Source organism: Papaver somniferum, chromosome 7 (assembly GCF_003573695.1).
Source record: "Papaver somniferum cultivar HN1 chromosome 7, ASM357369v1, whole genome shotgun sequence".
NCBI classification, from domain to species: domain Eukaryota; kingdom Viridiplantae; phylum Streptophyta; class Magnoliopsida; order Ranunculales; family Papaveraceae; genus Papaver; species Papaver somniferum.
In genome coordinates, this window is record NC_039364.1 from 26,847,745 (window position 1) to 26,864,135 (window position 16,391).

The window sequence follows — 16,391 nt, forward strand, 5'->3', positions numbered from 1 at the left end:
GCGTCTGGGACGGACGCTCGTATTATGAGCGTTTGTTCGGAGCGCATGTATTACGAGCGTCCGTTACCAGGCGCATGTATTACGTGCGCCAACGGTTATATTTTGGAATTCTGATTTTGGTTTTCTGATTTTCCGACCGTTTGATAGATTGCAACGGCTCTTTCGTATATCTATATATAGCATTTGACAAACTTATTTCTGCATAATCTTATCATTTATAATTTCTATTTCAAGAAATATAGAAATATGGCACCACGAGGTCCCAATTTTACAATAGAAGAAGATACAATGATATGTAGAATCCATTTAGCCATATCTCAAGATTCTGCTACCGGAACCGATCAACCAGAAAGAGTATTATGGAGTCGGATCAAAGATAAGTTGGAAGAAGCCCTGCCTTGTAAACCAAAACGTACTTGGACTTCTATCCAGAGTCGATTTCAGGGAATCAGTAGACAGGTTTCACTTTATTCTGCAAAAGTGTTGGAAGTTGATGGTGAATATCATAGCGGATGGAATGAAGTCTCGAGGGTAAGTAATCGTCAATTTTTGCACCCTTAATAATTATATACATGTAATTGGAACTGATGAGTATTGAAAATAATAACAGGTTGAAGAGATAAGAAAGCGATTCAAAGAAAGTAATGGTAACAAAAAATTTAAGCACGAAGAGTGCTACGAAATTCTAAAAGATAGTATCAAATATTCAGGACGGTCGACGTTTGTGTTTGATTCAGGCCAAGAAATGGAAGATTCTCAGAGTGGTGAGGAAAACGCTGATATTGAGGAAACAATTCCAGGCGAGTCCAGTGATGATCTAGATATTGGAGATATAGAGAACACACGTAAGCGTCAGTTGGGGAAGAAAGCATCGAAACAACTAAAGAAAACAGGGAGAGCAAAATCCAATGCCCAGGAGGAAATGCTAGAGGATATAATTAAGGAGCAGCAAAGTTTCAATGAACATTACAAAGCACAATCACTAATGAAGATGGGACAGAGAAAAGCTGAGTTTGAAGCAATACAAGCTAAGTCTGCGGCAAAGTTTGCGGCGATACAAGCTAAGTCTGCGGCAAAGTTTGCGGCGAAACAGCTAGGCAAGAAAAACTCGATTTAAAGAAAGAAGCGGACGATGACTTGGCCATAATGTTGAAGGATGTCTCTACATTGGACACTGTAACAAGAGAGTACTTCGAACTTCGAAAGATGGAAATACTACAACGCAAAAGAAACCAATCTTAAAGCATGACCGAATTAGTTGAACCTTAATATTTATCATTAATAAAAAAATTAGTGAGTTTTAGTCAATTTTAGTGAATTTTAATTTTTATATGATAAATAGTACATTAGTAAGCAACGTTACAACATATTTTCCGATGAAGAAATACGATACAACATATTTCCATCCCAACTTAATAATTATCTCCAAAATTTGACCATATGTGTTCGATTAAATCTTGACGCAAGCGAAAATGTGTTTCTTTATTGTGTATAGCATGACGCCGATGTGCAGCTCTCATTCTGGAAAGTTCCTCAGTACCTACCCTCGATATATTCACCGGTGCCGACCTGCTACGTGAGTCATATTCATGTGGCCAATCACCGGGAAGACGCTCATCCTCCACTATCATATTATGTAAAATAATAACCGTTTTCATTATATAGGCAAGCACATCCGGGTTCCACATTCGTGCAGGTTGTTTGACAATGGCAAATTGTTGTTGCAGTACACCAAATCCACGCTCTACATCTTTCCGTGCTCCCTCTTGCATCGATGAAAATTTATATTTTTTCGGTGTATCTGGTTGTTTAATGGCCATCACAATAGTAGCAATCTGTGGATAAATGCCATCACCGAGATAATTGTTGTGGTGGTGGAATAGGTACATGCTGAGCAGGTCGTTGAATAAGGTGTTTAACACGGTCACCATCAACCCCGTGTAATTCAACTACCCAATCGACTTTGGTCACGAATTGATGGAAGTTAGTTACATGTCGCCAATATCGCAGATACATATTATATGAAACAGCTTTCACAAACATATTTGCATCTACCCATCCAGCTTCTTTCACATGTTTTGCTCTCATGACTGACCTCGCCAATTTTAAATGGTGGATTTCTAGGAATTCCAAAAGTAGGATGATTTTGCCTCCAAGATCGTTCTCCTAGGTACCACATATTCTGTCAAATTACCAGTAATCAGAGAAAATAAGTTCTTCAACTGAGGATAAAATGATAACTTTGAAGTAATAATGTTCATATAAAAACAAAGTACTAACTGACCTTGCCAATCCAAGTAAATATAACCCTTTTGTTTGAAAGCTCCACAGCCCTGCGACCAACATCAGAGTCAAGCACACCAATGGCGGATTCCACGGTCTCCATGTCACGATGTCTGCAGTCAACTGATTAAGCGCATTCCTACAGTGAACAATATCGATAGTCTTTTTTCGCTTTCCACCGGGAAGTTCTTGGCCATTTTTCTTCACTAGTTGGGTCGCACGGTCTACATATGCCCAGATATCATATCCCCAAAACTACTCCATCATAACCAACCAAATAAATCAACTGCCAAAAAATATACATTTAAATGAAATAAAAATAATAATAATTTACCTCTAATATTTGGAACGGCCCAGATAATGACTTCTGTCCCCTACCAGATGCTGTTGAGTGCCACATACAATTTGCAAAAGCAGGACCACCCCAGTCATACATATCAACTGCATTTAGATCCTCAAAAGCAGCTAACCAAGCCGCATCAATGTAGTTCTTTGCATTGGAAAAGAAAAAATTTCCCAAAACATACATAAAAAAGGCCCTCGCCACTTTTTCTGCTAGTTTGTCATCCAAATTAGCTGCAACCAAGATATCTTCTTTGAAATACGTAGTCAAAAATTTAATTGTGATTGCATCTGAAATCCACTGTGCCGGGGGGCGTTTTTTTCCAGAGATTGGGGGATCTTCATAATCTAAGGGTTCTTCTATTTCTGGAAAAACATGCTCACGGACATAATCAAATTTGTACTTGACTGGGTTATACGGAACATCATCCCCAATTCCAATACTCAATCCTGTCAACACTACCCAATCAAGCGGCGTGAATCCCATTTCACCAAAAGGGAAGTGAAAAGTATGCGTTGTATCCCACCAACGTTCAACAAGATAATCAATCACTGGGTGTGATGCTTCTCCTATTTCCATGGCTAATAAACGTCCCCATCCTGCCTTGTCGATAATGTATTTAATTTTTGGACTATGTTTTGTTATCTCCTTATAATAAACAATGACCGAAAAGAGTGAACCACGATGTTGGTACCTGAATTTTGGATCGCTTGAATATGTAATATCTGTAGAAGCGTGTTTGTCACTATCTTCCAGGAAATTGTAGTTATCTAGGGATACCACGGACGGTGTTGTTTCATCTTCGCTATCTTCATCGAACCCGGTATCTGGAACTTCCAAATCTCCAACATTAGGGTCTATTTCAGGCTCCATTGGACCTTTACCTTTGCGTTTCTTATTATTCATCTTTTTTCCTTGTGCAAATCTCGACGTTATTCTGCTCAACATCTGAGCACGATATAAATACAAGTTAGTAATTGTTTTTTCTGAGTTTACAGCATCCATAAAAAGTTCTATTCTATATTATAGAAGATCAAAATTTACAGTATAGAAAATCCAAAAAATTTACAGTAAATAAACCCCAAGATTATATTTTATTTACTTACAGTATAGAAGATCAAAAAAATTTACAGAAAAAATCTAGACACCGTCTTTATAATACAACTGTTTAACATTTTGTATCTCCCCTTTGTGAGCAACACAGTGAACTTAGTCTATCAGTAAAATTATTCTATCAGTGAAGATCAACAACAACATTTTGTATCTCCCCTTTGTATTCTATCAGTAAAATTATTCATACATAATCAAACAAACAAATTATTCATATTCTATCACTCAAATCATTCTATACATAATCAAACATAATCAAACAAAGAACAGTAACAGTAACCTCATGTTATATGGTTAATGAAATCAAACAAACACGGTTATGCTTAATGAAATCAACATGCAATCCACTCATTCCACCCAAAAACAGCCTAATTAATCATACCTTTAATCTTCAATCCAACCAAAAACAAATTACCCAAAAACAAATCATACCTTTAATCTTCAATCAAATTTCCCCGCACCCAATTAACGAATAAGATTACTCGTTTCTTTCGCAAGAACTCGTTTCCCCGCACCCAATCAAATTTCCGTCACATTCGATTTAGGTTTTGCCCTAGATTTTTCGTCTGTTTTCGTCTTTTTTTTTTCTTCTGTAAACTGTTTATGTAAAAGGAGGAGGAGAAGAAGAGATAATGACGTCTATATCCAGACGGATTTTCCGTGCACGCCTCACTCAGACGCACGTATTACAATCGCTTGATTCAGACGCATGTATTACAGACGTCCCACTCAGACGCTCGTATTACAACCGTCCCTCTCACACGAACGTATTACAAACGTCCCACATAGACGCAGGTATTACAAACGTTCCACTCAGACGCTTCTTCTATAAACGTCTCACCCAGACGCATAATCCATTAACGCCCGAAACATACGCATAATCCATTAACGCCCGAAACATACGCACTTTATATCTCCGTACGAGTGATACGCACTTTTCATCTCCGTCCCAGTAGACGCACTTTCCATCGCCGTCCCATATCCGGCGTTAGTTATACTTGCGCCTCAATCAAGCGGGCATTATACCTCCGTTTCATTCAAACGCATAATAAAAATCCGCTTCATCAACAGACGTGAGTATAAGTTACGTCTGGCATCGGGCGTTAGTGTAAGTTACGCTTCACCAAATTTGGTGTTATCCCACTGCGCTTGGGTCACCCAAAATACCAAAAATTTTTGGTTTTTAGTCTGGCTTTTGGTATTTGGTCCGTTTCATGACTGTGGTTGCTCTGAGAGCAACCGCAGTGGACGACCAAACCCATAAATATAGTCTAGCAACGAGACACAACGGGACGGACTAAAGAGTAAAAGCCGGACCAAAACTAAATTCCAGACTATATTTGGTCTGGGATCAAGACCAAAACCAAATTTAGTCGAGCGAACGTATAATATTCGTTTGTCAATAGGCGAACTATAATGTACGTTTGATGTGAAGCGGTTGTATAGTCCCCGTTCCATGCTGAGGCGAAGTTATAAAATACGCTTCAATAGAGCGCAGGTAAAATGTACGCCCGATCGGGCGTAAGTTAAATGCACGCCTCATGCCAGGCGTTGGTATTATGTTCGTCCCAGTCAGGCGTTTGTATACCACACTAGCAATCTTACTTAAATTTTTTGCATTCTGTAAACATTCCTAAGTTCATCCATACATGCATAAATTTCATTTCTAGAACATCTTGTTCAATGAAGATTTTCCATGGACGAATCAAAATAATCTATTTGATTAATTTGATATAGTATCTGACCATAATTCCATGGCAGTAACTCTATCTTAATCCGAATTGAATTCAAAGATGAACATCAGTTCTTCATGAGATCTATTCTAAAAACCCCTTTTAGCTTTCATGCTTGTTCTATCATTTCCTTCACTTGGTGGAAAGGTAATCTACTGCCCAAAAAATACCCAATTAAAAATTTATAGCAAACACTAAGTTCATCGACTAAATCAGAGGGGGAATGACTAATTTCAACTTACCATTAATTGAATGTTGTTTGTGAAAGGAAAATCTGCAGGTTGATAGATCCACATTGCTACCTTTGTCAACTCCAAAAAGAGATCTCCATTTTGGAGCCGTAGGGATTTCTAAAACTCCCATTCAATCATCTTTATCAGTAGAATCATCAATGTTATTTCCACTAAATCTCCTCTTAGTGGGATCACATAATATGTTCGCCTGATGTCAGGCTTTTGTATATCCTCCGCGCCACCAGGCGTAAATTATATAACCGCCTGTTAAATGGACGTGAGTTATATGCTCGTCCCACATCAAACGTTCATTTAATCTACGCCCCACGACAGGCGTTGGTTATATGTACGCATGTTCCAAACGAACTTTATATTCACGCTCCACAGCAAACGAACATTGTAGCCACGCTCGACCAAATATACTCGGCTACCGTAGCATAGCACCGCTGACTAAACTCAAATTTGGTCGTTTTTTTTTATCTTTGGTTTTTGGTTTTGATCGCACCATTGCAGTTGCTCCGAGAAAGGAAGAAAGGAAAAAAGAGAGAACAAGAGAAAATGCATCATCTCATGTACTACAAAGGGAGAAGGCCCAATAGCCAACGCAACCACCCAAGTTCAATCTAAAGGGGCTTGCAAAACAAAAGAAACAAAAGGCAGCAGCCTAAACAACACAACAAGAGCTTAACATTTCCTGACAGGGGTTCTTTTCGATCCTCGTTTAATTGGGGCCCCTAAAAACAATTAGGGGCCCTGCACTACATGACAAAAAGGGTCATGAAGTAGTAAATATGGGTTATTTCTTATCCCATTTTTTTTGAAATGGCTAAACTACCCCTAAATGATTAGTGTTAATGATTAGTTAAGTTAAGTTAATTAGTTTGTTTAAGTTAAAATCAGATTTAAGAGTTAAAATTCGGTGGTGGGGGGGGGGAGGTAGTGTTTTTGCGTGTTGAGAAGAAGAAGAGGAGTTATTGTGGGAAAAGTTGGGGTTTTTAGAAATGAGTGATTCTAGTGGAGGAAATGATGTTGGTGAACCTTCAAATAACAACCATGATTGTGTTGATAAAGACTGACGACTCTTTTAGTTAGGTCAGAAAGGGTCGTTTTTTTTTTTACAGACAAACGACTCTAAAACCAAAACTCTCAGTAAATAAAACACTTAGAGTCGTCGTATATTTATTCATAGAAGATGACGACCCTAGCCAGCCATTTCAAATTTTATGTAGAGTCGTTCGGTTTCTTAGTTGATATGCTAACGACCCTTGCACTGGATTATCATAATTTTTGATTCCATAGGATCATTTCATTGAATCGTAAAATGCATACATCTTGCATAGCGTTGCATTGAAGGAAATGAAATACAGTAGATAATAACGGTGCACTGATACACTTAACCATAAATGGAATAATTATACATAGTGCCTTCCAAGATAAAGTAGCAATCGTCGAACTCAAACTTTTTCCCACGAAGCACCTCATATTGCGCATTAGCCTTCCCCAACTGAAAACACAAAACAAAAACTTAGTTAGTATTGTTCAAAGGTTTTGATAAGTTTTACCTCTTGTTTAAATACTTACTCTTATAACACCCAACAAATTGGGCATGGCTTCCCTTACGACCTTCATTTCTCTTTTGAAAGCATCACATTCCAATTTTATCTCCTCGAACCGTTCCTTGACGAGTTTCAAAGACCTTGAGTTGCGATTTCCGTCCAACGCCACAAAAACGATGAATACGCGGTTCCACCAAGCATCTGATGTTTGATCAATGTCTTTGTCTTGATCTTCGAAGTGGTTTGTGACTGTTTTCCAAGCTCTCACAATGGCACAATTCTCCTCAACAGTGTAGGGAATACTCATGGTGTTTCCTCTTGGATGATAAATAAATGAGAATGAATGTAAAGTTTGAGAATTATGGTTTGGGTGAGGTGAGATATGGGTATTTATTTATAGAAATTTACGACCCAACATTCACTTTTTTGAATTTTTAACCGTTGCCCGACTCAACCACATTTGGTGAATTCAAAATTCACATTAACTGCTATATGGGTCGTTACAGGATATATTAACAGTGTGACGACTCTTGCAGGTGACCAGAGTTGTCTTTTTATATGTTTATTGGCTGACGACTCTAGTATCAAAAAGTCTCTGTGTTCAGTGACTTTTAGAGTCGTTAATATTAGTTTGTCCAAAAATGATGACTCATACATAATATTTCAAATAACTTTAAAGTCGTCATTTGTTTATTTATAACCCATGACGACCCTTGTTTGGAATATTTACTGAAAAGATATTTGAACTCGTTTTATTCAATTGAAAAAAAACATACATGTACTATGAAATAAAAATATAAAGGAAAAGACATAAAATAGTTCAATACATTGCGCTTGAAAACCTATACGAGATTAATTATATTGGGAGATTTTCCATTCAACTTCCTCCAAGAGAGTGTAGCAGTCCTCGTGCAAAAACTCATGGTCGTACTTTAATTCGTATTGGCTCCGACCCAAAGTATACTAGAAAAATAATTATTTTAATAAGTTAGCGTTGTTGAATAATCATAACCAAATAAATAATTTTTGATGAACGGCCTATTGATTCACAAACTTACTCTATCCATTCGAGGTTCGTTGGGAAGAGCGTCAGCCCGAGCTTTCAATTCGTCTCTCACCAATACGCATTCATTGTACAAATAAGCGTACCTTTCCCTTATCTTCTGGAGCGTCCTCCTATAACGATTTCCGTTTAGTGCTTTAAAAACATTAAACACACGTTTCCACCAAGCATTGGATGTTTGATCCATGTTAAGGTGCGGCACTATGGTTGGGTCTTGGTTAGCGGCCGCCCATTGCGCTTCCTCAAAGTCGTGCTTCGTGAGAGTGGTGTGTGCTCTAGAAATATCAACATCTTCTTGATTATTGAACGTAGTTGGAGCCATTTTTAGTGTAGGAAAGTGATGGGTGACTGATTTAGGAAGATTAAAAGTGATGGGTGAATAAGTTTGGAAGCGATAAGTCTCTATTTATAGCAAAAATGTACCCAACGGCTAGTTTTTTTTTGAATAAAACCGTTTCTTTATTCCAAAAAAACACAATAACTGTTGCTAGAAATCAAACGTAAATTTGATTTTCAAATTCTGCAATAACTGCATGTAGAGTCGTCATTGGTGATATTTATAACCTAACGACTCTTTGAGAAAACTGAACAGAATTGTGTGCCTTTGTATGTAAAGAGTCGTTATCATACTGTTAGGATCGTCATTATTAGCAGATGAGTCGTTCGCGTGCAATAACAACCGTGACGACCCTATCCCTGGTATACATACCGGATTTGGTCGTCAACCTGCAAAAAAATTAAGTGACGACTCTGGTAAATTTAAGAATGACCAGAATTTCTACGCAAATGAGTCGTCATTCTGCAAATTCCATAAGTGACGACTCTATGGTTGCTAAGGTTAATTAAGTTTTAAACAGTGACGACTCTATAATCAATGTTTTGTGTATTGTTGTAGTTGGTGGTGCAACCAAGCTCTCAACCAGAACCAGTCTCTACGATGGGTCTGGATACCTCCCAATACTATATTACTGATTTAATATGTTTCCCTTAACCGTTTAGTTATAGTTAATTTTAAATTGTTTAATTAGTGATCTCATGCATGTGTAATTTCTTTGGTGAATGTAGACATGGAAAGACAAGGCTGAGGCCAAGGAATGGCTTATCTCAAAGGCAAAAGAGAAGATGTGCGTGGTTGTTCAAAGCAGACACGTTGATTGTAAGAAGATGGAGATGGTATGAGAGAGAGCGGGGAAAAAGGGAGAAAGTCACAAAGGTAAGAATTACAAATATGAGAAGAAGACGACTAGGGTCTACAAAACATCGTCGAAGAAGTGTGGATGCCCGTTCAGGATTTATTTCAAAAGGCATCACGAAACTGCTCGATGGAGATTGGATAGTATTCCGGACGGTCGTCACAACCATCCTCCACCTACAAGTTTGTATGGACACCCTGCATATGCCCGGTTGAAACCGCATCAAATGGAGAAGGTTCGGCAGATGAAGGGTTTTAGGCCTCTTAAGATCCTAAATTTCATAAGGGCGGAAGATAAAGATAACTTGTCTACCATTTCCACAATCTATGCTGCCAAAGCAACGATCAAGAGAACCGAATGGGACAGTAGATTAATTATGCAACAATCTGAGTAGTTAGCAGAAAAGGTAAGTCAATGCATAGGAAACTATGGGGTTTAATTCCTTTTGCTATACGGTGGAATATCTGCACAAAAAGAAATAATAGATTTTATGGAGGCTGGAAGAGAAATTACAGTCAGCTTGTCATTGTAGTGAAGTGTACCTAGTCCAGAAATTCTAAGATTTTTGATAACATTCCTTTGAGCACTCTTATATGTAACTGGAATGCAGTATTGGCTTGAGCTACTTGTAGCCATGTTTTTTTTTTGTACCTTGTTGCATCCATGCTTTATGACTGTCTCATTTTTTTCAATATAATTTGTCCTTTCGTCTAAAAAAAATTCACATGATTTATATATTTCCATTGCTCCTGGTTGTCCTCATGAAATTTGGTAACTCTTTTGTAGTAATCTTACCATCTTCAAAGTTGTTTAGCATCGGGAGAATTTTGGGTATTTACAAAATTCAAAATACTACTCCCTCCGTTTTTTTTTAATAGGCTGGTTTTGATTTTAGAGAAAATTAAGGAAATTAAGAGAATTAATCATTGAAAGTGGTCCTCATGACACTTGTCAATAAAAGAAGTGAAGTGAAATGGTCCCCATGACACTTGTCACCAAAAGAAGTAAAGTGAAATGGTTCATAAACAATTGTCATTAAAAGAAGTTAAGAGAAAAGTGGTCTCAGAAAACTAAAGTAACATTTGACTTTCCCAATTAGAAAACCAACCTATTTTTTTCAAACATTTATTTATAGAAACCAGTCTATTATTTAAGAACGGAGGGAGTAGTTCTTTTGATTTTTTGTGGGTTGCATTGGTGAAAACTTTGAATAGTGAAATGAGAGAAAAGTGTGGCGAGAAATGAAAACCCTTTATTTCATGAGAAGATGGACAACCAAACTTGCATCACAAACGAATCCAGCAGTTCTTAATGCTGAATTATTTATTGCTTGCTTTATTATAATCCCATCCTATAAGTTTTTAATCAATGAAGAAGTGATCTCAACTTCTTCACCGAATTTATTACTAGTCTTTTTATCATCCCATCTTGTAACTTGTAAGTTCTCAATCAAGTGGAAAGACTGTACAAAGCTTGTATTCCTTGAATATCATTTTCATGCAAATCCCTCTTCTCCGTTCCTGGTGGGATATAAGGATACATGATTGCATTGGGCTCATATGAATGCCCTAACCCTAACACATGTCCCATCTCATGTATAGTTGCTGTTTCTAGGTCGAATTCTCGTGGACCTGGATTAGTACTCCAGTTCTCGTCTGCATCAAAATGACACCATCCTATGGAAGGTGCAAAAGCATGAGCAAGTACACCACCTTTGCCATCAAAGGGGGCACCATCACCATGCTCATATCTGTGCACTCCCAATACTACATCGCTATCAGTACTAGAGGCTTCCTCGAAACTGAAGCCGCTCACAGCTGCCCATTTCGCTAAAGCACTTTCAACGACATCTGTGAAGGTTCCTGCGTCAATGTCTGAGGCAGAAGAACTATACCCGTAAGTGAGTTCAGTTTTTGACCATCTCGGTGCCCCGGGAAAGAAGGTAAAATCTGACACATTGAGGTCTATTCTGCTTCTTTGTCCTCCATCAGTACTATGTTTCCCATTCCATGATCTCGCGGGAATTGCACCTCTTATAGTGTCTTTGCATCCGCAGCGAGGCGTCATCATTTGTCTGACTGTTTGAGCATCTAACGTCCCAGTGGGATCTAAGTGATAATTGAGCTGGTAAGTTCTGATTTGGGACTCTAAGACTTCATCAAAGTCATCATCGCGTGCATGTTCAGAGAGATCATCCTGAGCAGTTCCGTATCCAAATTTCTTCAGATATGTTTTAACTTCATGCAATCCTGCTACAGTCTGACCTTTGTGGCATCCTTGCAGGTGTTGAAGAAAATCAAATCCTTGCGTAATCTCGCCCTCACATAAAGTTGAGAGTGGAGAAATGGCTAACAAGAAGACCAGAAAAAAGGGTACATGTTGAATAGAAACAACAGGTTTGGCATTATTCATTATGATTTCAGAAATAAGAAAACCTGAGATCTGCTTAACAGAATGACAGCTATTTATAACGATTTACACGAGTACTGCGCAAGGCTTGGGAGAATTGAGCCGTGAATAGCTACATTGTATTGTTGATGCATTCAGCTCACCAAGGTGCAAGAAAATTAGACAAACCCGAATTCTGACGAAAAAAAATCTTAATCAGAGTGCGTATTGACATGTAACCAACCGGGAGAAAACTCCAAATCTGCCTAAAAATATCAAGTGCAGCCATATCCAACAGTTAATGAGTGCTGCCCGCTGGGCCTTTCCCCTTGAAATGGACGACAAGGGCTCACACAACCACTAATTAAATTCAGTTCATCCTGTTAGATATCGTTTTCTAATTTCTTCCTTTGATAATATTGTCAAATACGAGTCATTTAAACTTCACTCACTTTTGCTTTTCCCAGCTTTCAAACAAAATAAATGACTACTTTTATTTTTAAGGTTTTGAGATGACGCACGGTAGTTGCTTTTCCTTCATTACTATAGTCAGATGACATAGGGATAATGATGCGGTGTAGGATAAGAAATAGTGGTGTAGATTAAGTGCTTTACATTTTCATAATCTTTGTGATTAAATTGTGTGTACGTCTACGTCACATATTCATTCAGTTCTCAAACTTTATCTGCTCGGCGTCAGTATCCACATCTGCACCATTATCGGTGCTTCTGTATATCCACACAATATGTTTGGTCGACAACAACATTCCCATTAATCCCAAATTGCCATCTTCATGTGTGGTGTTGCCTTTTTGCCTTTCCGGAACTCAATTAAGAATCATTTTATATCGAAAGTGCATTGATTTGTTGGTGGTCTAGCTACCATATGACATTACAATATCGAAAATTTAACACCAAATGATCTTTAGTAAATGCTATTATGAGAGTTTGATCAATCTCTCTTTTCCAATTAACTTAACACGAGAAAATTCCTACCACAAACAAAAGACCCCTAAAGCTTACATATGTGCGCATCCTTTTCCTGCCCAGACAGTATCATAACCACAATACGAGTCCACCTGTATACTGCAATGCTGAAACCGAAACCGATATATGGCTAGCTATTCCATGGCGTACATTGTAGTCCATTCTCTGGCAATCTTGTCATACTGGTCTCTGTTGGTCCTATACATTGCAGAGATTGGATTTGAATCGTGATCTCGTGTATCTGGATCAGTAAGTGTAGAACAAATTGACAGCAACGTCTTGATGATAGTGAGTCCACATCCGTTTCTTCCGTAATATGTCGAGCTGAATCTTACCGGACTTGTCAATGTTTGGATGAAACACCTGCCAGCATTCAATTCATACATAATAATTTACTTAGCTGCTACAGAATTATTGAATTTGGTGTTGATTGCATATAAATAAATTGCAATAAATGATAGGTAAGTTCGTACCTTAGTTATGAATCTGATAGTCGGTGGCTTAAATGGATAGTCCTTTGGCAAGACTATAGAGAGGAAAAAAAATGCCGCCTTCAAATGGGCAATTCGACGGCCCCATGATCACACCATTCCATCTGAATAAGTCGTCGGAATAATTAACCGGCCCTCCACTGCAGTGAGTCGGTGGGTCTCGCTCTCTAAGAATATCTCTATACTCATTTTTGATTCGTCGAGAAGCCGAAGGACGAGAATGAAAAACAAAATGAAAATTTCGTCTTTTTCTTCTCCTTGGTTTTGATTTTATCAGCTGCTTCCAGAGAATGAACCTTAAACCCCATAGCTTGTATGATTTGAGAAACAGTGATCCACAATATAGCTAGAGTAGTACTATATTGCAGATGAAATCAAGAGGAATGGCCTGAAATTATCTATATAGTACGTTTTGATTTTGATTCTTGAAGCTCTTAATTAGTGGTTCTTCAGTGGATGCATCGTCTGAATCCACATAAAACTGTGTTTGATTCTTTAATTTTTCTTGCCGTACAGGCTAATAATTAAAAATCTTTTTTTTTTTTTTTTTGCCTGTTAAAAGAGTTTGGGTAGCGTTAGACAGGGGAAAGTACACAACACGCAACAGCTGCAAGCTCAAAATGGGAAGGTATAAGTTGGCAATTTAACAAGTTGCATTTTTATCCCAGAATTAGTATCCTCGTCTGGTGTGGTAGTTCAAAAAAGGCAACACTGGCAGAACACACACACGCAATGTTTTCGTATAGTGTTTTGGCAGGTTAACCAATGCGTACTCATATCACACAAAAATCTGAACAATCAGTCGAGCAATCGCTTGCCTTTGTTGATTAGAAAGATGTCATTTATTGTATTACTTTTTTGTGAGTCTTGGACAAGCATTATAGAAAAAAATGTGATTCTACCATGCTAGACCGATGGCAGTGGTCATTATGGTGGACGAGAGGGGGTGGTGGTGCTGACGTCGCTCACGTTGACGTTTCTCTTTTGGTTCAAGCACTGGAGAAACTGAAGCAGTGGAAGAAAATTGAAGTCGATATGAAAAGCGGATATCACTTAGCTATGTCGAGTAATGTTTGACTAATTCTTCAATTGACTGGTCAACTGCACGGTACAACGACCTAAAACCATCGGCAGATGAATGTGCGCCCAAATACTGGTTGGTTTTTTTTTTTACACCAAAACTAATTGATAATCCTTTTTTTTTGTTTGATGAGAAGGATTAATATTATTAATCATGTAATATAGTAGTATAAAAAATTTGCGACGACATCTTTATCAAAAACATTAACATTAGAATCTACCGTAAAACTTCGATAAATTAATAGTTTTGGGACTGCTATTATCGATAAATTAACATTATAATCTAAATTCTATCAATTTATCGATAAATTAATAAGTTATTGTTATATCGAAACATGTTAAATTTAATTTTAAATTTCTAAAATAAAGTGTGTGGTATCAAATATCTGGAGACTTTATTTTCAATTCAAATTATTTTCTAATTATTTTATGGCATATTTGTGTTTAAACGTATATACTTTAATGTTATAATTTTTTTTTTTAAGAATACACATGATAAAAGCATTTTGTACAAAAAATTAATCAAATAACCGTAGATGCATATTTTAATAAGCACCATATCATAATGTTATCCTACTAATTATTAATTTATATATTAGTTGGGCCCTATTGGAAACTTAAAATTTTTATTATCTTATAAATTTAGCGAGGTTATTAATTTAGCACACTGGCCCAAGTCGGGGCTGGCAAAAAATATTATCTTAGCGAAGTTATTAATTTATAGTGGATTAATTTAACGAAGTTCTACTGTATACTTTCATTTACTAATTTTTTTCCCCTGATGTGTAAAAATAAATGTTGAAGACTCCTGATTCTAGCTTCTTTAGCTATAGTATCCTCCGCTCAGTTGTATTTCCTGCTAATGTATTTAACCTTGGCTTGCGAAAGTATACCCGTCTCGACTTCTTAATAGTGTTTTCCGCTTCCCAAGAAATTTCCTTGCATTTCTTGTTAATGAAGTCTGCAATACTTTTGCAATCTGTGACAATTGAAACACTAGAAAGGACATTATCTCTTAACCAAGAATAACTTTTAGCATTGCCTTTGCTTCTGCATGGGCTGTTGTCATTGCTTTATCCGAGCCCTCTTTGATATGCATAAATTCCTGTTGGTCTACAGAAAATAAGATAAACGTGAATCCCGTTGAAAAGTCTTCTTTCTTGAAAGCCGCATCTATGAAAATTATCCAATCCGGTGTTTAAGGATACCCACTTTGGAGTTGGTAGAACTTCATTTTTAGAAATAGAATTCCTCGAGGAAATAATTGAAGTAGCTGAGAATAGGAATTTATTTATTTATTTCTATCAGCATTGTTGCGTTTGGATCCTTTTTTTCGAACACGAGTAAACACCTGTGTTTCCAAATAAACCATAGAACGATAGCAATTTTTTCTGCTACTTGAGCATAATTCGGATCATCTATCCAATTGTTGACCCAGTTACTTATTGAGTCTATGGAAAATGGATTATTAATATGGCTTAAAGATAAACCAAACCAAATTGCTCTTGCAAATGGGGAGAATCTGAAGAGATGTTGTTCATTTTCTTGCATTTGAGAGTTACACATCTAACAGTCTGCAGAGATATCGGTCATATGTGCTGCTAGTCTACTTGACGTTGGTAAAACATTTTGAACTAATATCCATATGAATAACTTAATTCTTGGAATTGTTTTAATTTTCCATAATTTCTTCCAAGGAATATTATCCATGATGTCATTTTCTGGTTCCTGATTGATAAGAAAATTATAAATATTTTTTACCGAAAAAGCTCATGAAGAATGATGCCTCCACTTTATCTTATCTTTATCTCCTCTTTGAGTCGAGATTGCAAGGATTTTTTCTTTAATGGCCGGAGTGAAATAGTCATCTAGTTTCTCAATATCCCAAGAATTTTCTGATGTAATTAGTTCCTTTACCAGATTAGGAATTT

At 37.2% G+C, this 16,391-nt stretch overlaps 2 protein-coding genes and 1 pseudogene across 2 annotated transcripts; 1 reads left to right on the forward strand and 2 right to left on the reverse strand.

Moving 5' to 3' along the window:
- The first annotated feature begins 246 nt into the window (after nucleotides 1–246).
- On the forward strand, nucleotides 247–1,117 carry LOC113294413. The gene is made up of 2 exons (XM_026542811.1): nucleotides 247–531; nucleotides 611–1,117. The coding sequence occupies exons 1-2, from the start codon at nucleotides 247–249 to the stop codon at nucleotides 1,115–1,117; spliced, it is 792 nt and encodes a 263-aa protein (XP_026398596.1).
- A 9,846-nt stretch (nucleotides 1,118–10,963) lies between these two features.
- Nucleotides 10,964–11,926, reverse strand: LOC113294414 (metalloendoproteinase 1-like). The gene has a single exon (XM_026542812.1). It carries the CDS (start codon nucleotides 11,924–11,926, stop codon nucleotides 10,964–10,966), a length of 963 nt encoding a protein of 320 aa, XP_026398597.1.
- A 973-nt stretch (nucleotides 11,927–12,899) lies between these two features.
- On the reverse strand, nucleotides 12,900–15,529 carry LOC113294415 (annotated as a pseudogene).
- Between the last annotated feature and the right edge of the window lie 862 nt (nucleotides 15,530–16,391).

Bases quoted from the DNA above. Each gene is read 5' to 3' on its own strand.
- LOC113294413 (XM_026542811.1), top strand. From the start codon at position 247: ATGGCACCACGAGGTCCCAATTTTACAATAGAAGAAGATACAATGATA. The intron at 532-610 runs GTAAGTAATCGT...AAATAATAACAG, and splicing joins GATGGAATGAAGTCTCGAGG to GTTGAAGAGATAAGAAAGCG.
- LOC113294414 (XM_026542812.1), bottom strand. From the start codon at position 11,926: ATGAATAATGCCAAACCTGTTGTTTCTATTCAACATGTACCCTTTTTT.